The sequence below is a fragment of the Chrysemys picta genome, chromosome 20, assembly GCF_011386835.1.
Source record: "Chrysemys picta bellii isolate R12L10 chromosome 20, ASM1138683v2, whole genome shotgun sequence".
Lineage (NCBI taxonomy): Eukaryota > Metazoa > Chordata > Testudines > Emydidae > Chrysemys > Chrysemys picta.
This window is the reverse complement of record NC_088810.1, coordinates 397135-422096: the sequence shown is the minus strand read 5'-3', so window position 1 is coordinate 422096 and position 24962 is coordinate 397135. Positions and strand designations below refer to the sequence as shown.

General features: G+C 57.0%; 2 protein-coding genes across 2 annotated transcripts in view; both read right to left on the bottom strand.

Annotated features, from left to right (window-relative positions):
• The window catches only part of LOC101945961 (nectin-1-like), a 40980-nt gene extending 38971 nt beyond the window's left edge, over positions 1–2009 (bottom strand). Inside the window, exon 1 of the mRNA XM_065573893.1 lies at positions 1786–2009. Coding sequence (XP_065429965.1) covers positions 1786–1840 — 55 coding nt within the window. The 5' untranslated portion in view covers positions 1841–2009. The remainder of the gene's footprint in view (positions 1–1785) is intronic.
• Positions 1–24962, bottom strand: part of LOC101935353 (carcinoembryonic antigen-related cell adhesion molecule 6-like) — a 108797-nt gene that overhangs the window by 47532 nt on the left and 36303 nt on the right. The window lies entirely within an intron of this gene.

Below are 24962 nucleotides of genomic sequence, written 5' to 3'. Positions count from 1 at the left end.
TTGCAACCATCCCCAGAGGAAGCAGACCGTGAGTGTTTTCGACCACAACCCCATCCCTCCGGTTTTGCAACCATCCCCCAGAGGAAGCAGACCGTGAGTGTTTTCAACCACAAACCCCATCCCTCCCGTTTTGCAACCATCCCTGGACCAGTGACAGGTGCATGAGCAGCCCAGTCATTGGAACTAAGCAAGGAGAAGCCAGTGGAAAAAATGAAAAGGGGCCACTGTGGTCTCACCTTGGGCTCAGGGGCACGCTCCATACCCACAAACCCTACCTCCCCTTTCACGAATTCAATGAAAGCGGCCACTCCGGTCAGGAAGCAGATCGGGATCGTTTTTGACCACATACCCCATCCCTTCCTGATTCGCAACCCCATGGACAGGTGGTAGCAAGTTAACAAACAGTTTACCAAACTGCTACGCTCGCTGCGTGGCAGAAACCGCACCCAGTAGCAAAAGGGGAGGGTTGCGTTTCGTGCTGACACCTGGGCACTTACCATAGACACGCAGAGAGATGTGGAGGACAGGTTTCAGAGTAACAGCCGTGTTAGTCTGTATCCGCAAAAACAAGAACAGGAGTACTTGTGGCACCTTAGAGACTAACAAATTTATTAGAGCATAAGCTTTCGTGGACTACTGCTCTCTATCTTCACCGTGTAGTTCCCGGTGTCATTGAGCGTTAACCCCGCGATGTTCAGGGCGCAGCCCGGCCCCGCTGTCTCCCGCCCCGTGTGGGCCAGGCCGGGGGTCTGAACGGGGTTTGGATATTGGAAGTAACTGAGGATCCAGCTCTTTTCTTCAGGGGTCTCTGACCGGTGCCAGCTGCAGATCACCAAGTTCTCTGGCGGTGGCTACGGGGCCAGGCTGACGCCCCCTCTCACCACGGGGCTCGGCGGGGTGAGGACGATGGTCACTGGGGTCTGGGCCGGCGCCGGCTGGAGGCAGGAGCCCGGGACGGAGGCTGCGGGTGGGGGGAGACCAGAGAGACTGATACTAACTGGTGCCCCTCACTCCCGACCTGCAGCCCCTCTGCTTTCATTTGCACTGTCCCCTGTTACAGCCCTGTGTGTCCCAGACACCTGGGTCCCCCCACCCCCGCTCCACCCTCTCAGCTGCAAGGGACCCCTCGCCAGGTGCCGCCCGGCGCCTTTTCCTGCAGCGGGACCTGCCCCGACCCAGGGGCAGCGTCTCTGGGCCGGGAACATGGAGTCCGGACCCACAGGCAGGGCAGTCCCATGGGGCCCCTCCAGCCTCAGACTTCCCCTCCCAGCCTCGTCCGCCCACTTCCCCTTCGCTTTGGCGGAAGGAACCAGTGTGGGGGGAGGGGTGGGGGAAGGGTCTTCTCCCTTCTCCCCCCCCCCCCCCGCGTGGGGTGCCAGGTTCCTGGGTCTCTGCGTGGGGCTGGTTCCGCCTGCTAGATCTGGGGGGAGGGAGTTCGGGGGGGGGTCTGGGTGTCTCCTCCCACCCCAGTGCTCTGGGACAGAGACACAAACAGCTGATCCCTGCTAATCTCCCCATGCAAAGCAGAAGCTGGGGGGAACAATGGGGCTTCTATGGGGTCCCCGGGGCTTTGGGGCGCAGCCTCGGGGGAGCCTGGAATGGAACCAGCCTGGGGAAGGAAGTGTCAGACCCCCCCTCCTGCTACCCCAGCCCTGGGGTCCCCTCACCCAGCTATGCCGGTGCCCCTCAGTCCCGACCCGCAGCCCCTCGGCTTTCATTGACACGGGCTCCTATTGGAGGCCTTTGTGTCCTGGACACTTGGGTCCCACGTTCTCCCCCTCTGACCTGCCAGGAGAATCCCCGTCCAAGGGCCGCCCGATCTGTGGGGGATTCGCCCCATCGCCCGTCGCTGCTGCGGGACCCGCCAGGAGCTGCCGGGGCGGCAGAGACGCCTGGTTCCCAGTTCGGGGCAAAGGGCAGAGACGGGGGAAGTGGGAGGTGGGGGGAGCGGAGCTGGCACGAAGCACCTCCCTTGCCCGGCCCAGCACAGGGACGGGGCAGGGGGTGCGGCCCCTTTGGCACCGGGCCCCCCCTTCCCGACAGCCCTTCCTGCCCCCGGGGGGAGGGGGACTCACCCACCCTTCCTCCTGCCCCACCAGGACGGGGGGGAGGGGCGGTGTAGCAATCCGGTCGCTGCAGCCTCAGGGGAACTCCAGCCGGACTCTATAGCGAACTCCAGCCCCGCCCCCGCTGCTCCTTGGGGGGGGGCGGGGTCTGGCCCTGGCAGGTGCGGGGGGGGGGTTGCACGGGGGAGAAATCGTCCCCTGGGGGGCTGGGGCATGGAAGAGGACAGGGCTCCCCTGCCTCCAGGAATCCTCCCCCCAGATATCGCCCCCCAGTGGAGGTTGTGTGGACGGGGAGCTCATCCCTGGAGGCCGCCCATGGGAAGTGGCAGGGGGGGGCAGATAGACAGACCCTCTGTTAGGGTGTGGGGGGCTCAGGGGGACCCCTGTGTGTCGGGAGGCAGAGCCCAGACTGACGGGCACCTGGGACATTGCTGGGAGCCAAAGCCACCCCCCCCCGCAGGATGGGCCGGGGCTGGGGGGGGGGGCGGGGGGGGGAACAGGACACACAGGATGAGGCCCCCAGACAGAGATACCCGGAGCTGGGCTGGGCAGCCTGATCCCAACACGCCTGTGGGGCCACATGTGTCCACCCACACACACACACACACCCATAGACACACCCACCCACACCACACACCCCATAGACACACACCCACACCCACACTCAGCCATACACACAGCCACAGCCACCCACTCCCACCGTACACACACACACACATACACCCATAAACACACACAGTACACTCACCCCCCACCATTCACCCCCCACATCCACCCACCCCCACCCATACACACACACCCATAGACACACACATCCACCCACATCCACTGTACACACACACACACACATACCCCACCCACCCCCACCATACGTACACGCACACACCGTACACCCACCATACACCCCCCCACACACACCATACACCCACCCCCACCATCCATACCCCCCCCACACAATACACCCCCCCAGTCACCCATACACACCCACATCCATCCACCCCCACTGTACACACACACACACACACACACACACATCCATAAACACACACACCGTACACTCACCCCCACCCTCACACCTATACACCCATCCCCACCATACACACCCACCACATACAAAAACACACCCATACACCCCCACCCACACACATCCCACATACACACACAGCAGGGCCCGTCCCATCCAGCAGGGGGTGCAGGGACACAGGGGGTCCCACTAAATTAAATTTAAATAAATGGAGATATCCCATCTCCTAGAACTGGATGGGACCTTGAAAGGTCATTGAGTCCAGCCCCCTGCCTTCACTAGGAGGACCAAGTACTGATTTTGCCCTGGATCCCTAAGTGGCCCCCTCAAGGATTGAGCTCACAACCCTGGGTTTAGCAGGCCAATGCTCAAATCACTGACTATCCCTCCCCCACTAGCTGTGTCTGGCGGTTCCCGGTGTGGCTGACCGTTACCCCGGGATGTCGGGGAGTCGCCGGCCCGTTGTGGCTGCCCCTGGGGCCGGGGGGCCGAGCAGGGGCTGGGGGGGGGGGGCGGCGGGTTCCATCCGCGCTTTTGCGGTGCCAGCCACAGGCCAGGGGCTGCAGGGCCAGGCCGGCTCCCCGCCCGGGCCGCCCCTCCCGGGGCTCTGTGGGTCGGGGCGATGGGGAGCTGGGCTCCGCGGCCAGCTGGAGGCCAGAGCTCAGGACAGAGGCGGCTGGGGGAGAAATAAGAGAGATTGATACAAACCGATGCCCCTCACTCCCGACCCACAGCCCCCAACCCTGGGCTCCCCCACTCCCGACCCACAGCCCCTGCTAGCCCAGCCCTGGGCTCCCCCCCCAGCTCTGCCAGTGCCCCTCACTCCCGACCCCCAGCTCTGCCGGTGTCCCTCACTCCTGACCTGCAGCCCCTGCTAGCCCAGTCCTGCCCCCCAGCTCTGCCAGTGCCCCTCACTCCCAACCCACAGCCCCCTGCTACTGCAGCCCTGGGCTCCCCCCACCCAGCTCTGCCGGTGCCCTTCACTCCCAACCCACAGCCCCCTGCTACTGCAGCCCTGGGCTCCCCCCCCAGCTCTGCCGGTGCCCCTCACTCCCAACCCACAGCCCCCTGCTACCCCCAGCCCTGGGCTCCCCCACGCAGCTTTGCCAGTGCCCCTCACTCCCGACCTGCAGCCCCCTGCTAGCCCAGCCCTGCCCCCCCCCACCAGCTCAGCCAGTGCCCCTGGGTATGTCTACACTACGGGATTAATCCGAATTTATATAATTCAAATTTTGGAAACAGATTGTATAAAGTCGAATGTATGCGGCCACACTAAGCACATAAATTCGGTGGTGTGCGTCCATGTTCCGGGGCTAGCGTCGATTTCCAGAGTGTTGCACTGTGGGTAGCTATCCCATAGTTCCCGCAGTCTCCTCCACCCATTGGAATTCTGGGTTGCGATCCCAATGCCTGATGGGGCCAAAAACATTGTCGCGGGTGGTTCTGGTTACATCCTCCCCCCTCTCCAGGGAAGCAACGGCAGACAACCATTTCGCGCCTATTTCCTGGGTGAACAGTGCAGATGCCATACCACAGCAAGCATGGAGCCCGCTCAGCTCAAGACAGCAATCATGAACATTGTAAACACCTCGCGCGTTATCGTGCAGTTTACTCTGAACCAGAACCTGCAAAACCAGGCAGCGCGGAGTAGGCTACGGCAGCGCGGCGGCAAGAGTGATGAGGACATTGTCTTCTATCAAACCGTGGGCCCCGGTGCTTTGGAGATCATGCTGTTAATGGGGCAGGTTATAGCCATGGAACGCCGATTCTGGGCTCGGGAAACAAGCACAGACTGGTGGGACCGCATAGTGTTGTGGGTGTGGGACGATTCCCAGTGGCTGCGAAACTTTCGCATGCGTAAGGGCACTTCCATGGAACTTTGTGACTTGCTTTCCCCTGCCCTGAAGCGCCAGGATACCAGGATGAGAGCAGCCCTCACAGTTGAGAAGCGCGTGGCGATAGCCCTGTGGAAGCTTGCAACGCCAGACAGCGACCGGTCAGTCGGGAATCAATTTGGAGTGGGCAAATCTACTGTGGGGGCTGCTGTGATGCAAGTAGCCAAAGCAATCGCTGAGCTGCTGCTACGAAAGGTGGTGACTCTGGGAAATGTGCAGGTCATAGTGGATGGCTTTGCTGCAATGGGATTCCCTAACTGTGGTGGGGCGATAGATGGAACCCATATCCCTATCTTGGCACCGGAGCACCAAGGTACCCAGTACATAAACCGCAAGGGGTACTTTTCAATGGTGCTGTAAGCACTGGTGGATCACAGGGGACGTTTCACCAACATTAACGTGGGCTGGCCGGGAAGGCTTCATGACGCTTGCGTCTTCAGGAACACTACTCTGTTTAAAGGGCTACAGCAAGGGACTTACTTCCCGGACCAGAAAATAACCGTTGGGGATGTTGAAATGCCAATAGTTATCCTTGGGGACCCAGCCTACCCCTTAATGCCATGGCTCATGAAGCCATAGACAGGCAGCTTGGACAGGAGTCAGGAGCTGTTCAACTACAGGCTGAGCAAGTGCCGAATGGTGGTAGAATGTGCATTTGGCCATTTAAAAGGTCGCTGGTGATCGTTACTGACTCGCTGAGACCTCAGCCAAACCAATCTCCCCATTGTTATTTCTGCTTGCTGTGTGCTCCACAATCTCTGTGAGAGTAAGGGGGAGACCTTTATCGTGGCCCAGGGGCAGGAGCCTTCTGGCGTGGCAGGGGGCTCAGAGCTGAGCCCCCCCGTCTCCCTCCATCCCTTGCCAGCCTCCCTTTGCCCGCTCGCCTGGTGCACGGGTGCCGGAGCTGACTCACCAGCTCCAGGATCCAGGCACCGCCGCCGCTGCCATCCCCTCCCTCCAGGCTTGTGCCGCCATGCAGCTGCAAACCTGGGAGGGAGGAGGAATGCTGTGTGGTTGGGGAAGAGGTGGGGCCAAGGCGGGGATTTGGGGAGGGAGCCAATGGGGGAAGGGGGAGCGGAGCCAGGGCGGGGGGGGGGGGGGCAAGAGTCCCTGCGGGAGGGCAAAGTTTCTTGTTTGTCCAGTGTCCCAACCAATGTTTGGTCGGGACGTGGGACAAAGAAGCAAATATTGGAACAGTCCTGATAGAATTTGGACATCTGGTCACTCTAAAGTTCTCCCCACTTGTTTCCTTCATTTTCTTTTCCCTTTCTGGGGCTATTTCTAGCTGATCTTTTTTTTTTTGCTCCATTTGCTTCCTGCAACAGGGTGGACTAGGCCAGAGGGCCCATGTGGGAGGCCTTAGGGTCATAGAAAATAAGGGACCTCAGGAGGTATTTAGTCCAACTTCCTGCTCAAAGCAGGTCTAAGCACCAGACTGATTTTTGCCCCAAAGCCCCTACATGGCCCCCTCAGGGATTGAGCTCACAACCCTGGCTTTATCAGGGCATTGCTCAAACCACTGAGCTATCCTGGGTCCTACCACACCTGGCCCAGGCAAGGAGCAGTGGAGCTAAGTCCTCCGAGCAGCCTAGTGAGACTGTGCAGGAAGCGACCAATCAGGGAAAGGCTGCAGAAAGCAGCCAATCAGGGCTCAGGAGGGCCCTATAAGAGGAGCTGCAGCGGCACAACCACTCAGTCTCTTGCTGGAGCTGGAGGAGAGTAGAGGGGCTCTTGGCTGGCCCAAGGCAATGGCAGCACCATGGACAGCTCAGGGCGGGCGGTGAGGGTGAGTTCCCAGCTGGCTGCTGGGCCTGGACGTAGACGAGCCCGGTGGTGAGGGTGATGTGCTGGCGAAGGCTGGGGCTGTGGGGAAGTGGCCCTGGGACGTACCTGTGGTGTGTGGCTGCTATTCTTAGGCTCCCTGGTCTGGGACCTGGAGTAGTGGGTGGGCCTGGGTCCCCTCCCCTCCCCTCCCCTCCCATAGGCCACGGGGGAAGGGGGCTGACAGTTGAAGTGTGATCCACCCCCAGAAGGGGAACTGAAGGGCTAAGAGACCCAGCTGGGGCCAGAAGAGACCCAGTGGGTGAAGATGATTGTCTCCAGGGAGGGAGAACTTTCTGGTTTGATACTATTTGAAGGCTGCAGAGACACTTGTCCAGGGGGTGCTCATGAGAGATGGGAGCCACCCTGTCATATGTCCCTTTCCCTTGCTGTTCTCTGGCTGCCTCCCCTCCTGGCCCAAAGCTTCCCAATCTCCTGCTCTGCTCCCTGGCTGTTTCTAATCGGCTCCAGGTGCTAACAAAGAAGCAAAGTCAGATTCAGATACTGAATGAAGGAGTCTTCTAAAAACCCCTGTAGTAAAGGGAGACTGACAAGCCCCCCCCATCAGGTGAAATTCCCCATGGTGCAGAGAGCTGGGCCAAGGCCTGTGCCCCAGGTAAATGTGCAAAGCAGGGTTTAGCTCACCACTGTTGACGCACAAGCTCAGTTGTGCACTCCACTGTAATGCAGAGCGGTGGCATTTCCCCTGGGTCACCTCCATAAGACCCTACTGCAGTAAAACCCAGCCCCGGCCTTCCTACCCCTTCCGAGGAAGCCGTGTGACCGTTCCCAGCTGTGATGGGGAAGGAGACCAGGGTAACGTTCTGGCCCCACTGACTCAATGGGAACTTTGCCATTGACTCCCGTAGTGCTGGGAGCTCACCCGTAGCCCTGCTGATCGCAGGTCAGACAGAAGCATGGACACGCCTCTCAGTTCAATGCACACGGGGGCGTTCGTTAACCAAGAGATGCTCGGCTGTCGGAACGACCTGCAGCTGCGAACGCTGGCAGAGTCCGGCTGGGGGACTGGATGGGGGGTCAGCCGGGAACACACGACTGCGGGTGCTTGGAGAGAGCAGCTGTGGGGGAAGAGTGGGGGGCAGATGGAGGGAGGTTGAGTTGGGTGCGTATCTAGGGGCTCGGTAGCATGGTGGGAGGTAGGAAGGGACAGAAGGATTAGGCATTACCAGAGGGTTCGTGTCCTTTAGCAGAAGGAATGACAAGTGGGCACCAGACGAGGATTTACTTGTCAAGGGACCTGTGTTGAGGATCTGAGGACGGAGCTGACGTGTGCTTAGAGCTCGAAGGGTGAAACGATAAATCTGACCACACCGGTAACAGCAGGTGCTGCTGTTCCTGGCCAGGTGCTGGGGCAAAACTGCTCCACCAAGAGACCACCCAGGTGGTAGCTGCTGGTACTGTGCCCCCCGCCCCCCAATGCAGCTGCCAGGTGGGCGATTGTCTAATCCCATCACGTGCGGCAGAGACGGGGCCGATAATCGCCGGGTTCTATGTAGTGTTTTACTCGGGCTGAATCTGTGTCTCACACTGGGGAGAAATGAAGCCGTGTTAATTTATGCAAATGCCAGATGTGCAGTGGTTGCTCAGGGCCCCAGAGACAGGTCTCCTCTTTAATTGAGACCCGATCGAAAGCCCATCGTTGGGAGCCCCTCCCCTGACTTTAACGGACACTGGACTGAGCGCCAGATGTTTTATTTGACTAGGTTAGATCATGTCCAAATCCCACTGCCATTGTCCTGCCTGCTGGGTAATGTTCTCTGCCCGGGCCCATAAGGTTCCCAGGCAGACTCTACCCATTCGTCTCCCAGTTGTTTGTGTCCCCAAATCCCCATTGTCTTCCTGCCCGGGTTCTCCCTTCCCTGTAACGTTCCCGTTGGCTATAGATGTTGTACTTAAAGTCCTGCACAGGATCTTTTCAGGGGGAATAAGACAAAACGCCACATTTATTAGTAATACATGTATTCATTAACACTGTATCATATGCATATAATATATTACACTTACACTCACACACACACAAACACACTCCGTCTTGTTGTTACCAATTAGTTGCTCCCCTTAACTTCACTGGCCAGGTGAGTTAGATGGGGGAGGGGGTGGAGCCGGGCTTCTGCCGATCCGGATCGATGCTCCCATGTTGACAAGACGAGACCCGGGGTCCTCTGCGAGACACCTCACTTTTATAGCAGCTTTCCTCTTATGCAAATCTAGACCAGATTCAAACTCTGTGTCTGTGTCCATTGGTCCTTTGTGCTGCTTTCTTTTGAGTGTTGTCCCAATGCTGCAAAGAGGGTGTTTCCAAAAGAAGGTGCTTGCTTCTAACCCCCGAGGCCGTCAGTATGTCTGCTTGTCTTGAATGAGCCCACTTGACACGTTTTATTGTCCTTGGGTCTGGCTCCCAACCCCTCTATCTCCTCAATATATGTTCCATTCTATATGCATCCGAAGAAGTGGTCTGTAGTCCACGAAAGCTTATGCTCTAATAAATTTGTTAGTCTCTAAGGTGCCACAAGTACTCCTGTTCTTCTTTTTGCGGATACAGACTAACACGGCTGCTACTCTGAAACCTCTCCAACAGTTGAGGCTGTCTGGAGGTGCTGCCTTTCATGCCTTGCTCATCCACACCTAATTCATTCAACAGGGCAATTGATTAAGAATGTGTGTGTGTGTGTGGGGGGGGGGGGAGCTCTTGTTCTACTGCTAGCAAAAAGAAATTTTTCTTCTATCTTATTCTATCCTTAGGGGCTATAATATTATACCAAGGGCAATGCAAAGTTTCTAAATGAGACTTCGATACAAAGTTCCATGAAAACAGAGGTCACATGTGGGTAGACCCACCACAAGGTTATATAAAGAGGCACAATGTAAAGTCATATGAAAATTATCAGAGATTTATCTACATTGTCCCCCTTTTGACCTCTCAAGAACAATTCTTGAGTGGTCACCATATAAATATTTTGTATTTGTTGCAAACAAACCAAACAATTATAACCAGGTGAATATAACTAAAACCATTACAATTGACTAAACACCAGATATAACATAAACACAAATGCAAACAATTATAATTATAATAATTGGAAATACAACAAAACCATTACCATTCCAATAATTGGGTACATTGACAAACAAAATGAGGCCCAAGTTTGATGCTGCAATAGCCATCAAACAATAAAAGTCACTGAGGTCAGGACCTTCTTAAGCACACACAACAAATAAGATTGTGTAGGAGTACCACAGTTGTTATGCAAGGTTAAGCTGATTTGGACTTAAACTAACATTCAGTTGCTAAAATGTTGTAGATTTCCCTATTTTTAACAGTTGTTCTCAGAGGTTTCTGGGGACCTGAAAGATGGGGCCATACAATTATGGGCCAAGGTCTTACAGGTTATGGGGGCCCAAGAACTACCCTTTAGGGCTTGGGGAAGTAGAACCAGAGGGCATAGAGGAAAGTGTGGAATTAACAATACAAGCAAATGTAACTAACAATACAAATGTATTAATAACAAAAATTAACAACAAAATGACTATTAGAGAACCTAACAAAAAATAAACCTGATGCACTGGGGACCAAAGTCCTTTGGACACAAGTGGTGATTGATAAATTGGATGGACATGGGGGAAGTAGAGAGAGGAAAAGACATTTGCCCTGTCTAGTGTAGTATTCCCCTCTCTCTCTGGACCCAGTGCTAGCACAGGACACCACTAGAGACAGACACAGAACATGCAACACAGAACACTGAACACAGACTTTGTCATGACACTATAACCATGGTATTTTATAACTCTTCAGCTGGTACCAGCTCTCCTGATGTTCTGGTTCAGATCCTGAAAGATAGAAGCTTGGAAACAAATTAGCACAGTGCTTTCACCCTGGCAGAACCTGCTTAGTCTCTGCCACAGTGTGTTTGGTACTTGGGGCTGCACAAATGCTAATTAAATGGTGCATTTCTTGTGAGTGTAAATCCTCCCTTTCTCTCAGTAAAAGGGCGTTAACACTTTATCTAGAAAAAAAAATTCTGTTTTAAAATCTCCAGCCATTTTGCCATGGCCTGGAGATCTGAGGCAGAAGCAGGCACTGTTGTTAACTGTTTCAATGGCTGCCCTGGGAGGAGGAATTTACCCAAATATCCCCCTTCCCAATCTCCAGAGGGGGCCCAAAGGTCTGCCCCCTTCTGGGGTCTTAAATGTTTCTTCTCCTGATGTTACTGCTGCTGTAAGATTTGAGTGCTGTTTTAACTCTCTGTACCCAACCTGTTTTTCAGTTTCTCTATCTGTTGCTTGCCTGGGCCCAATCCTGCTTTTTCGAATAAACAGTTCCTTTCCCTGGGCACAAGCCTTGTTCCACTACCAATTTAGCAAGGAGGGTGGGCTTTCCAACTAGCCCCCACCCTTCCTGGTCCCATTCCTTAAACATTTTCTGCAAAATTGTGAAATTACCACAATATTACTTACAAAAAAAAAAAAAAAAAAAACAAACCAAAACAAACAAACATAAACCACACTACACTGCCCAAACTCCTATATTCTTCAGAGTTTGGTTTAACAGAACAAGATCTGCATCTTATGTTTTTAACCCACTCTGGGCCAGAGGGAGAGACGCTAAGCTTCCCTCTGTATTACTCGGTCTGCTACCACTGAGGGTTCATACACCAATTATACAAATCCTTCCCCGGATTAGATCCTTCCCCGGATCAGAGTGAGAAACACTAAGTTCTCCTCTTTAGCTCAGTCATGAACACAATTTAAACCTAAACTCCTATATCCTTCAGAGTTTGGTTAATTAACTGAAAGTTTACGCTCTTTTTCCTGTAGCGCCAGGCTTGCTAAAGCTGGCGGTGTGCACACCAGTTTTATAATAACTGTGGATTTTATGCTCGCTCCCCCTTTCGCATTCTCCACCAAAATGTTGTACTTAAAGTACTGCACAGGATCTTTTCAGGGGGAATAAGACAAAACGCCACATTTATTAGTAATACATGTATTCATTAACACTGTATTATATGCATATAATATATTACACTTACACTCACACACACACACAAACACACTCCGTCTTGTTGTTACCAATTAGTTGCTCCCCTTAACTTCACTGGCCAGGTGAGTTAGATGGGGGAGGGGGTGGAGCCGGGCTTCTGCCGATCCGGATCGATGCTCCCATGTTGACAAGACGAGACCCGGGGTCCATTGCGAGACACCTCACTTTTATAGCAGCTTTCCTCTTATGCAAATCTAGACCAGATTCAAACTGTGTCTGTGTCCATTGGTCCTTTGTGCTGCTTTCTTTTGAGTGTTGTCCCAATGCTGCAAAGAGGGTGTTTCCAAAAGAAGGTGCTTGCTTCTAACCCCCGAGGCCCTCGGTATGTCTGCTTGTCTTTAATGAGTCCACTTGACACGTTTTATTGTCCTTGGGTCTGGCTCCCAGCCCCTCTCCAACAGTTGAGGCTGTCTGGAGGTGCTGCCTTCCATGCCTTGCTCATCCACACCTCATTCATTCAACAGGGCAATTGATTAAGAGTGGGGGGGGGGTAGAGCTCTTGTTCTACTCCTAGCAAAAAAAAAAAAATTTCTTCTATCTTATTCTATCCTTAGGGGCTATAATATTATACCAAGGGCAATGCAAAGTTTCTAAATGAGGCTTTGATACAAAGTCCCATGAAAACAGAGGTCACACGTGGGTAGACCCACCACAAGGTTATATAAAGAGGCACAATGTAAAGTCATATGAAAATTATCAGAGATTTATCTACATAGACAAGGCGTTCTACATTGGACAGCAGCTTGACCTCAATGTTGCAGCAGGACCCCTGTGGAGAGTTGGCTGGATGTGACGAGTGAGCTCTCCTATGAGTGGAAGGCAGCAAAAAACCCACCAACAACCCCTCAGCTGTAGATAACAGATGATCCCGAACGTGAAAAGTAGGGCATGTTCCTGTCGCACCGAGTAACCACCAATCTTCTCAGAGGCTGCTGGTGGTGGGAGAGGTCTGGGACCTGTGTCAGACCCAGCTCACCCCACGGCTGGAAGGAAAAGCCGTGCTGAAGAGCACCTTACTGCTCACGGAGTGGCAGAGGCTGTACTGAAGACGGCATCAGATCAGTGTCTGGTGACGTAACCCCGTGGAAAAGAAGGTCCTGAATTTGGGGGAGTTTGGTAAGGAGGTGGGCCTGTGACGAAGTGGGGGGTGACAGCCTCAAACAGACAGGAAAAGAGATTTTGGGTTTCTAGAGCTTGGTGAACTCATGGGGAAATGGGACAACAAGTGGGTGTAGATGATAAAATAAATACAACAACAGAGTCCTGTGTAACCTAATTGCTACATTCTCCGGCTTCCTTGCCACCCTCTTCCCCCCTCCCCAAATACATCGGGTGCTCGTCAAGTCAGGCAATCACTGGTGACGCTGGGAATTTTTCCCCACAAAAAACTCTGCTGAAAACTAACCGTTTTCGTTCTTGCTCAGATTTCTGTTTGAAACTTTTTTAAAAATGGACACTCAGAAAAAGTTTCCATTTTGTCAAACCAGCCGTGTTCTGTGTGGACTGTTGTGCTGGGGAATGTGACTGACCTTTGTCTTGTGTTGCTGAAATGCTACACGCTGATGAACTTGCCATAGCCGTGGGGATGTTTTAACAGTGGATGCCTTTAATTATGTCAATGATTAATATGATCAGTACAGCGTGCCCTGTGCTGTTTGTTTTTATGCCGTCTCTCCGTTTTTAATTGTGATTGTCCGGCCGAGTTTAGTACTAAAAATGCAAATCGTCTGGGGGATTTTCTCACTCGTTCCCATTTGTGAGATAAAGGCACCGGTTGGCTGTTAAAATGATCAGCAATGAAATAGTTAATGCAGACGTTCACAATTTGGTACAGAATTAACACGTCTGTTAAGATGCACTGAGCAGTTCACATCTCTGAGCGCTTGTTCCCGCCTGCAGGCTCAGGATGACGGCTCTGCAGGGCTTTTCTGACCCCACGAAGGCTGGACACCGAGGCTGGGATTGTTAAAGGCCCAGGAGGACGGTGACCAGATGCCATCGGTGGCGCTGTGGTGGGGGTGGTGCTGGCGCTGTTCAGTGCTGTCTGAAGTCAGCAGCCGCGCCGGAGTAAATCCCAGGGCTGTGGAACAAAGGGCAGGAGGCGGCTGTCGGTCTCCCAGAGACCTTCCTCCCATTCCCCATGTGGCTCCGTCTTTGCTTTTCTCTCACGCGCTGCCCCGGCACATGCCAATGCGGTTCCTGGTTGTAACTAACCTGGGTGTCTCAGGCTCACCACGGCTGCTTCTCCCTGCGACCAGAGTGTGTTGCTGTCATTCCACTGTTGTCTCCTGTGGTGCGATATCGGGGGACAAGCTGCTGCCGTCCCAGAATTGAGTCATTGTTTCTTGGGACATGGTAGATCTGGGGCAGGAGGCTCCCCTCTGAAATCCCAGGTCCCAAGAGGGGACTGACGTCAGGACAAGGAGCACAAGAATCAAGGGAGGCAGGCAGGGCTCTCTACTGGTTCGGGCTCCGGGATCCCGTTCCTGGCTCTCGCTAGACTCCCTGTGGCTTTGGGCAAATCACTTCTCCTGTGTCTCAGATTCTCCCATCTGTAAAATGGAGCGAATAGTAGTGACCCCTCTGCGCCCGCTTAGCACACGGCTTTCCGCTCCTGTGATCGGGCGTGGGGCTGGTGGGAGTGCTCCTAACGGGGTTCACCTGCGCCGGGACCTCAATGTGCTCTGACCCCATTTTCACTTCAAATGACCCCACGAATGGGCAGGTGGACATGGGGTGGGGCTTCTTTCCAATGGATGGAGACCCCGCTGGGGAGAGCCGTGACCCACCGAGCTGCCTTACGGAGTCTGCAATGGCTGATCAAGCTGTGACCTCGGCTACACGTCCTTGCACGGGAGAACTTCCCTGGAGAGGGATTTCAAGGACGTTCAGTTTGGGGAGTGTGACGAAGTGGGGGGTTTTCTTGTTCTCTGTGGAGTTTCAATGGTTTGTATGCGGAGGGGGTGGGACTCAGTTTCCCTGGGTGTTACTGGTTTAACGAGGTGAGGGGAGAGGGAGTGTGTTTTGCAGAGGACCGGAGAGAGGACGTGGGGACCCAGCCGATGGCCGGGAGGATGGATACCCCAGCGACCGGTGACCCGGAGGCCCAGCTGAGGAGACGCAGCCGGTTCTGGCCAGTGGGAGGACAATGGGCTGCAGAGTGAGGACCCAGTGACCTAACCAGCTGGTTCCAGCCAGAGGACAGAAGCGAGGAGAGGAGGCCCCGGTGTACGACCCTGTTTACCTGGAGAGAAGACAATGGACAGATGGGGGGCTTGGGGCCGGGGGTATCAGATGCCCAGCTGAGGAGCAGGGGGGCTCTGGGCTGGAGAGGGGGAGCAGGCAGAGCCCACCTGGATGCAGGGAGACTGGGATGTGCTGGGCTGAGGGAGGCCAGGCCTGAGGCTGGAGAGTTTCCTGTGCTGGGTTCAACTCTCAATAAACCCTCCTGTTTCATGCTGGCTGAGAGTCACTCCGGTCTAGAGAACAGGGGGGGCATCCACCCCTTCAGGGGTGGAGGCCCCAGGGGTCCAGAGCGAGGGGACTCCCTGAGGGGGCCCACGGCAGAGACAGACGTGCTAAGGCTCAGAGAGGTGCGGCTCCAGGAGGTGGAGGGGCCTGACCCCGAGAGAGAGTGGACCCCCAAGAAGGGCTGTCGCACTGAAAGGGGCAACCCCCACGGACCGCACGGGGCCACGAGTGGGAGCGATCTGTGAGTCCGTGACAACGTGGTGTCAGCAGTGGGATGTTTCGCGGATGCACCCTGTAGACGTTGGCTGTGGGTGCAGGCACTTTGCAGTGAGTGGCTGCCAGCGATAGAACGAGGGTGTTGAACGGAACCAGCCTGGAAATGGCCTAGAACCAGCTCCGTCAGAGCGACCTGGCACGTCTCTGCAGGGAGAGGGGGCTGAGCGTGGGGAGGCTCACTAAGGAGCGGCTGATTGCTCAGCTGGTAGAGAATGACCCATCTGAGGCGCAGGCTGCAGACCCCAGGGGGGCTCCCGGGGTGCCCGGAGAGCCGGGGAGTAGCCGGGGGGGCAGTCTGTGTAGCGACCGGGAGTGTGTCAGACCTGACTCCCCAGTCAGTACAGGGAGACCCCAGTCCGGTTCCTCCCCAGAGGAGCTGCGGAGATTGGAGCTGCAGCTGGAAGCAAAGGAGCTGGAGCTGGAGGATCGGAGGCTGGTGGACAGAGAGAGAGAACGAGCGGAGCGTGTAGAAAAGCGGAAGCACAAGTTGGAGATGGACGAGAGACGGGCCAAGAGGGCCTGCCGCGGGGTAAGTGGGGAAGGGCCCCGAGACGCCAGTGGTGTGGGGAATCTAGACACCAAACTGCTGCCCCAGTTCAAGGAGGGGGGGGATATTGATGCTTACCTCACAGCCTTTGAGAAGGCTTGTGAACTGAACCAGATTGACCCCACAGACAGGCTTCGCTGTCTGACCCCCCTGCTGGGTCCCAAAGCCATACAGGCGTTCAGCCAAATGGATGGTGTTGAGACGGGGGACTACGACCTGTTCAAACAGGCTTTGCTGCTGAAGTTTGAACTGACCCCCGAGGCGTACAGGAAACGATTCCGGGGTGTGCGCAAGGCCTCAGGTGTCTCTTACAAGGAGGTCACCAACCTGCTGGGGGAATATCTCTGCAAGTGGGGGAAGGGCGCAGGGGCCACTACCGCAGAGGACGTGTATAACCTGGCGGGGTTGGAGCAGCTGTATGACATCTGCCCTCTGGACCTTAAGATGTGGCTAGTGGACCGGAAGCCCAAAGATCTGCGCAGTGCAGGGGCACTGACAGATGAATTTGTGGACAGCAGGTCGGGGGCAGGGGAGAGACCCACATCAGGGACTCATAAGGGGAGTCACCCTGAGCCCTCTCCAAGGTGGGACTCCAGGAAGCCCAACTCAGGGGTGCCCGGGACTGCCGGGGTGGGGTGACCCCCCTCGTGGGACTTGAGGGACATGAGGTGTAATTACTGTGGCCAAAAGGGACACAAGGTGGCACAGTGCCTGAAGATGAAGGAAATGGCGGCCAAGCAGAACCCGCGGGGTGTTAACTGGGTGGAAGCCCACCGAGAGGGGGCACCGCCGGGCCCAGGGGCTGCAGTCGAGAGGGCTGTGCCAGGGGGAGGGGACCGCCAGGCCAGACCAGCAGGGGAAGGCGGGGCCCCAGGTCCAGAGCACCCGTACCCCATCCGCCGGGTGAGCGTGGGGCAGGCCCCGGGGAACAATCGCCACATCATCCCCATTGAGGTGGGGGGAAGAGGCGTCCAGGGGTTCTGGGACATGGGTGCAGAGGTGACGCTGGCGCGGTCCAAGGTGGTGGACCCAGACCAGCTAGTGCCCGATGCCTACCTGACCCTGAGGGTAGTGTTTGGGCCCCCCGTCAAGGTGCCTGTAGTGAGGATACACCTGAAATGGGGGGCTAAGGAGGGACCCAAAGAGGTCGGGGTGCACGACCACCTGCCTACCGAGGTGCTAATGGGTAATGACTTGGAGAACTGGCCGGAGGACACTCATAGTGCCCTGGTCCTTAGCCAGAGCCAGCGAGGGGTGCGGGACCTCCCGAGGGGGGCTGAAGTGCCGAGGGTAGGGCTCGACAGGGCTGGGCCGGAGCCTCCGTCCCAGGATGGGGAAACTGAGGCGCCACCAGCCAGGGCTGTATCCTCAGACCCAGCAGCTGAATTCCAAACGGAGCTGCAGGTGGATCCCTCCCTGGAGAAACTGAGGGCCCTGGCTGGCCACGACAGTGCAGGATCCCAGGGGGAGGACCGCCGGGAGCGATTCCTGTGGGAGAGGGGATTCCTGTACCGGGAATGGACTGGTTCAGGGCGAACTGAATCTTGGAAAGTCGGGAGGCAGCTGGTGGTTCCCCAGAGGTACCGCCGCAGACTGTTGTACTTGGCCCACGATATCCCCCTCTCGCAGGGCACCAGGGCATCCGGCGCACCAGGCAGAGGCTGCTGCAGAACTTTTACTGGCCCAGGGTCTTTGACGCTGTCCGACAGTATTGCAGGTCCTGTGTCTCCTGCCAGAGGGTGGGGAAGGCCCGGGATAAGTGTAAAGCCCCGCTGAGACCTTTGCCCATCCTAGAGGATCCTTTCCAGAAGGGGCCGTGGACATAGTGGGGCCCCTCAGCCGGGTGACCCGGTCAGGGAAGAAATACATCCTGGGGGTGGTAGATTTTGCTACGTGCTATCCCGAGGCGGTGGCCTTGTCCTCTATCGAGGCAGACACCGTGGCAGACGCGTTGCTGACCATCTTCAGCAGAGTGGGGTTCCCCAAGGAGGTCCTTACAGACCAGGGGTCTAACTTCATGTCGACCCTGCTCCAGTGCTTGTGGGAGAAGTGTGGGGTCCGACACACCTGGGCCTCAGCCTACCACCCTCAGTCCAACGGGCTAGTGGAGAGGTTCAATGGGGCCCTAAAGAGGATGCTGAAAACCTTTATGGACCAGCACCCGCAGGACTGGGACAAGTATTTACCCCACCTGCTGTTAGCATACAGGGAAGTGCCCAGGAATCCATAGGGTTCTCCCGGTTCGAGTTGCTGTACAGAAGGAGGGTGAGGGGGCCCCTGGACTTGATGAGAGCCGAGTGGGAGGGAAAGGCCTCTCCCGATGGGGAATCAGTGGTAGAGTATGTCCTGACTTTCCGGGAAAAGCTCATGGAGCTCATGGGCTTGGCGAGGGGGAACCTAGCCAGGGCCCAGAGGAAGCAGAAGGTCTGGTACGACCGCTCAGCCCGTGCCCGCTCCTATGCTACCGGGGATCAGGTGATGCTCCTCGTCCCCGTGAGGAAGAACAAGGTGCAAGCGGCTGGGATGGCCCCTTCACGGTCATCAGACAGGTAAACGAGGTGAACTATGTGGTGGAACTGTCCAACCGGGCTCACAGCCACCGGGTGTATCACGTCAACATGATGAAGCCGTACCGGGACAGGGAGAAGTTGGTGCTGGCTGTGTGTGGGCAGTGGGAGGAGAAAGGAGAGGACCCCCTGGTGGGACTCCTCCCTGAGGCTGGGGCTAACCCCTCGCTAGACTCAATTCCCCTCTCAGACCAGCTAACCCCCGCCCAGCAGGCAGAGATCAGAGCCGTGCTGCATTCGTACCGGCAGCTGTTCTCCAGCCGGCCTGGGCTCACTAACCCGGCTGTCCCCCGGGTGGAGACGGGAACCAACCCTCCCATCAGGTGTTCCCCATTCAGGGTCACTGGGAAAACAGCCCAGGACCTGGAGAGAGAGGTCGGGGACATGCTGGCTTTAGGGGTGATCCAGCCGTCCGCCAGTCCCTGGGCCTCACCCGTGGGGCTGGTCCCCAAGAAGGACGGGTCGATCCAGTTCTGTGTGGACTATTGGAAGCTCAATGCCTTTACCGTGTCCAATGCCTACCCCATGCCTAGGTCCGATGAAATCTTAGACAAGTTGGGGTTGGCCACCTGAAGCCGGAGCCGGCCAACGTGGAGGCAATCAAGGCCTGGCCCGCCCCCCAGACTAAGAAGCAGGTCCAGGCTTTCATTGGGATGGCAGGGTGCTACCGGAGGTTTGTGCCCCACTTTAGCTCCCTGGCAGCTCCCCTCCCGGAGCTGTGTCGAAAGGGAAAGCCGGACTAGGTGGTCTGGACCGAGCAGTGCCAGAGGGCTCTCTGTGTGCTGAAGGAGGCACTTATCCAGGGCCCGGTGCTGGTAAACCCGGATTTGAACAAACCTTTCCTGGTGCTCACCGACGCCTCGGACACGGGGCTGGGGGCGGTGCTGATTGAAACGGATACTAAGGGGGAGAGACACCCCATTGTGTACCTGAGCGAGAAGCTGCTGCCCCGGGAGCAGAACTACGCGGCCATCGAGACGCAATGCCTGGCCCTGGGGTGGGCCCTTAACAAACTGCAGCCGTATCTATTTGTGCAGCGCTTCACCGTGTGCACCGACCATTCGCCCCGACGTGGCTGCACCCAATGAAAGGGGCCAATGCCAAGCTGCTGAGGTGGGCCCTGCTCCTCCAGGGGTATGACATGGAGATGGTCCATGTGAGGGGAGTGCCAATGTTATAGCGGATGCTTTACAGCGGGGCGGGGACCCTGAACTTCCCCAGGTCACTGGCTAAGTGACCCTGCTCCGTTCAGCCTCGAAGGGGGGAGAGATGTGACGAAGTGGGGGGGGTTTCTTGTTTTCTGTGGAGTTTCAATGGTTTGCATGCGGAGGGGGTGGGACTCAGTTTCCCTGGGTATTACTGGTTTAACGAGGTGAGGGGAGAGGGAGTGTGTTTTGCAGAGGACCGGAGAGAGGACGTGGGGACCCAGCCGATGGCCGGGAGGATGGATACCCCAGCGACCGGTGACCTGGCGACCGGGTGACCCAGAGGCCCAGCTGAGGAGACGCAGCCGGTTCTGGCCAGTGGGAGGACAATGGGCTGCAGAGTGAGGACCCAGTGACCTAACCAGCCGGTTCCAGCCAGAGGACAGAAGCGAGGAGAGGAGGCCCAGTTTACGACCCTGTTTCCCTGGAGAGAAGACAATGGACAGAGGCGGGGCCTGGGGCCGGTGATCTCAGATGCCCAGCGGGGAGCAGGGAGGCTCGGGGCAGGAGAGGGGGAGCAGGCAGAACCCCCCTGGATGCAGAGAGATTGGGATGTGCTGTGCTGAGGGAGGCCAGGCCTGAGGCCCTGAGAGTTTCCTGTGCTGTGTTCAACTCTCAATAAACCTCCTGTTTCATGCTGGTTGAGAGTCACTCCGGTCTAGAGAACAGGGTGGCATCCACCCCTTCGGGGGTGGAGGCCCCGGTGGTCTAGAGCGAGGGGACTCCCTGAGGGGGCCCACGGCAGAGACAGACGTGCTAAGGCTCAGAGAGGTGCGGCTCCAGGAGGTGGAGGGGCCTGACCCCGAGAGAGGGGACCCCCGAGAAGGGCTGTCGCACTGAAAGGGGCACCCCCCACGGACCGCACGGGGCCAAGAGTGGGCACGATCTGTGAGTCCGTGACAAGGATACAGACTGTCCCATTCTGATTCGCCAGTCTTCCAAAGTCCTCTACAAACCCGGGGTAGGAAAAATCGGCTACTTCGGGAGTGAAATGCAAGCAACAAAAACCTTGTCCCAGGTCGCACACCCTGTGATGTTCCCTTTTTAAGTGAGCTCACTGCCCCAGTGATGTAGGAACCACACGTTCTCTCGTTCTCTTTGCGGATACAGACTAACACGGCTGCGACTCTGACACCAGCTAATCCTAGGTACCAGGCTGGGAAATGGATAAAACCTTCAGGCTGATGGGAGAAAAGGACATTGTATCTCTAGTAACGTGTCAGTATTTTAAGATGCAGGAGACGGGTTCCAGTGTCAGTCACGGGGGGTATTGATCTGCCAGTGATAATTCTGCCGGTGGTTAAATGCCCAGTGACATTAGGGGCTGAAGTGTCACCGCGTTGAAGCTGGAAACTGCTCCCCTCCCCCGTGGTCGTGTTACATCCCAGGGGCCATCCCAGGCAAGGGGAGACCTTCTTTTGAAAACACCCTCTTTGAACAGCATTGGGACAACCCCCAGAGAGAAGCAGCACAAAGGACCAATGGACACAGACACGGATTTTGAATCTGGTACAGATTTGCATAAGAGGGAAGCTGCTATAAAAGTGAGGTGTCTTGCAGAGGACCCCGGGTCTCGTCTTGTCAACATGGGAGCATCGATCCGGATCGGCAGAAGCCCGGCTCCACCCCCTCCCCCATCTAACTCACCTGGCCAAAGTTAAGGGGAGCAACTAATTGGTAACAACAACAAGATGGAGTGTGTGTGTGTGTGTGTGTGTGTGTAATATATCGATTGATTGATACATGTATTACCAATAAATGTGGCGCTTTGCCTTATGTCATGGACTCACAGATCGTGCCCACTCTTGGCCCCGTGTGGTCCGTGGGGGGTGCCCCTTTCAGTGTGACAGCCCTTCTCGGGGGTCCCCTCTCTCGGGGTCAGGCCCCTCCAGCTCCTGGAGCCGCACCTCTCTGAGCCTTAGCACGTCTGTCTCTGCCGTGGGCCCCTGTGATGAACTGGGATTGTTCTTATTTGTGGTCTTTGAATGCTGAGTGGGGAGGTTGGCTGGGACGGTCTGCATTGGGGGATGGGAGACTGGCCTTGAGGGAAGATACCTGAGCATGTAATGTGAGAACCCAGGAGGGGGCTGGGGCCAGGTGACACCTCTGCTCTGGAAACTGGACAAAGGTTGTGGGAGGAGCCAGGGAGAGGCGGGGTGATAGACACTGGAGAGAGTGGGGGGTTTTCAGGAGCTGGCTGGTGTAATGGAAGGGAGCCCAGATGGGGCTCTGACCCCCCAATGGGGCTGTGGTGCCCCTGGAACCGCAAGATGCACTTAACTGAGGGGATCCTGTTGTCTGTGCCTGCAAGACCTGTCTTGGACTGTGTTCCTGTCGTCTAAATAAACCACCTGCTTTACTGGCTGGCTGAGAGTCCTGGTGAATTGTAGGAAGCCGGGGGTGCAGGGCCTTGTGTCCCCCCACACTCTGTGACACCCCCTCAGGACGTCCCCTTGCTCTGGACCCCCAGGGCCTCCACCCCCATGAAGGGGTCGATGCCCCCCCTGTTCTCTAGCCCAGAGCGACTCTCAGCCAGTGTAAAACAGGAGGATTTATTGAGAGTTGAACCCAGCACAGGAAACTCTCAGGGCCTCAGGCCTGGCCTCCTTCAGCCCAGCACATCCCAGTCTCTCTGCCTCCAGGTGGGCTCTGCCTGCTCCCCCCCCCTCCAGCCCCGAGCCCCCCTGTTCCCAGCTGGGCCTCTGATACCCCCGGCCCCAGGCCCCACCTCTGTCCATTGTCTTCTCTCCAGGTAAACAGGGTCGTAAACCGGGGCCTCCGCTCCTGCTTCTCCCTCTGGCTGGAACTGGCTGGTTAGGTCACTGGGTTCTCACTCTGCAGCCCATTGTCCTCCCACTGGCCAGAACCGGCTGCAACTCCTCAGCTGGGCCTCCGGGTCACCAGGTCACCGGTCGCTGGGGTCTCCATTCTCCCGGCCATCGGCTGTGGTCCCAAATTTCCTCTCCGGTCCTCTGTAACAACACACTCCCACTCCCCTCCCCTCGTTAAACCAGTAACACCCAGGGAAACTGAGTCCCACCCCCTCTGCATGCAAACCATTGGAAAACCACAGGAAAAAAAACAAGAAAATCCCCCACTTTGTCACACCTTATCCCCCTGAAAAGATCCTGTGCAGTACTTTAAGTACAACATCTGTGCTGGGACCCTTTGGGCTTTGCCCCCCCTGCAGGGGGGGCCAGGCTGGGTGGGGCCCAAGGAGCCGTGTCTGGTTACGGTGCCCCAGGCGCAGCGTTTAGTGGGTGTTTGGAGCCGATGGGCAGCGCTGGTTTGGGCTTTGTGACCCCAGCTTGTCCATCAGGCGGGGAGAGGGGGGGGTCTGTGTCAGGCTGTGGGGGGTCTGTCGCCTGTTTCTGCTGGTTCCTGTTCCCCACGTGCCCTGTCTCTCGCCCTCGGCTGCTTCTCTTTTCAGTGAGTCCGACTTTCCTCCTGGCCGTGCCCTGCCTGACCGCACGGGGTGGAGGGGTGGGGAGATCTTCACAGGGAGGGTGGGGGCCCATTGACCAGTCAGTCCCTGCCCCTGACTCACCCCCCCCCCACAGGACAAGCCCAGTCACGCCAGGCTCTGGGTCCCAGCACAGCCCCCTTCACGCCCTGCCGAGCACCAGGGATCCACCCGCCTGCCAGGGACAGGACATGGGGCAGAACTGCGCCCTCCGGGGACGGCCCCACAATGGTCAGCAGGTGGAAGGGGCTGGTCCTGACTGGTGCGGGGAGTCCAGAGCTGGGCTAACAGGGGGCTGCGGGTCGGGAGTGAGGGGCACGGGCAGGGCGGGGTGGGGGGAGCCCAGGGCTGGGGACTGCAGGTCGGGAGTGAGGGGCATCAATTTGTATCAGTCTCTCTTATTTCTCCCCTGGCCTCTTCTGGCCTGAGCTCCTGCCTCCACCTGGCCGCGGAGCCCAGCTCCCCATCGCCCCGACCCACAGAGCCCCGGGAGGGGCGGGGAGGCGGCCTAGCCCTGCAGCCCCTGGCCTGCGGCTGGCACCGCTCAGCGAGCGCGGTTGGAGCCCGACAGCCCTGCTCGGCCCCACGGCACCGGGGGCAGCCACAATGGACCGGCGACTCCCCGACATCCCGGGGTAACGCTCAGCCACGCCGGGAACCGCCGGACGCAGCTAATGGGACACCCCGCCCCCCGGCCCCCTGTGTGTCCCTGCACCCCCTGCTGGACAGGATGGGCCCTGATCTGTGTGTGGGGTGGGGGGGGTGAGTGTGTGCAGGTGTGTATGGTGGGGGTGCAGGTGTGCATTGGTGTGTGGTGGATGGGTGGATGGTGGGTGTGAGTGTACAGTGTGTGTGTGTGTGTTTATGGGTGTGTGCGCATGTGGGGTTGGGGGGTGTTACCCGAAATTGGGCCAGCTAGCTAGCTTAGGGAGGACTAATAACCCACCAAAGTTTGGCAGAAAGCAGCACGTTTATTATATTGAGAGCTAAGCTCAAAACAAGGGGGGCGGAGGGTCACACTCACACTCACACTCGCCTCCCAGGACAGGCACAGCACTGGAGATGTCAGGATCCTTCAAGGTAAGTGTCCCCCAGCGCAGCGATGGATGGGGCGATGAAGGTCAGTCTTCCCGAGGCACGATGGACTGCAACGCGGCGAACACTGGCCAGGCGGTCCGGTGAAGGGCCTTCACGGGAGGTACAATCTGGTGAGTGCACTGCTGAGCACAGGGCCCCTTCCCCTTTTACGGACCTGCTCCTCATGGCCTGCGACTAGAGATGACTTGGCTGCGTCTGGCTGGTCACACTCCACCTCGGGCAGTGCCCGTGCACTGGGTGTGTGATCGCTGCCTAATCAGAGTCCCAAACACCTTGTCTGCCTGGGAGCTCTTCTGATCTTCCAGCCCATGCATCCCACCAGCATTGCAGGAGGGGGGGGGGGGAAGCCACTTCACAGGTATTCAGAGGGGGGCAGGGGAGTGCAACAGACCTTTTGAGTATACAGGTTATACAGAGCACACAGATCACTGCTGCGCCTACAACAGGGGGGTGTATTGTGTGTAGGGTGA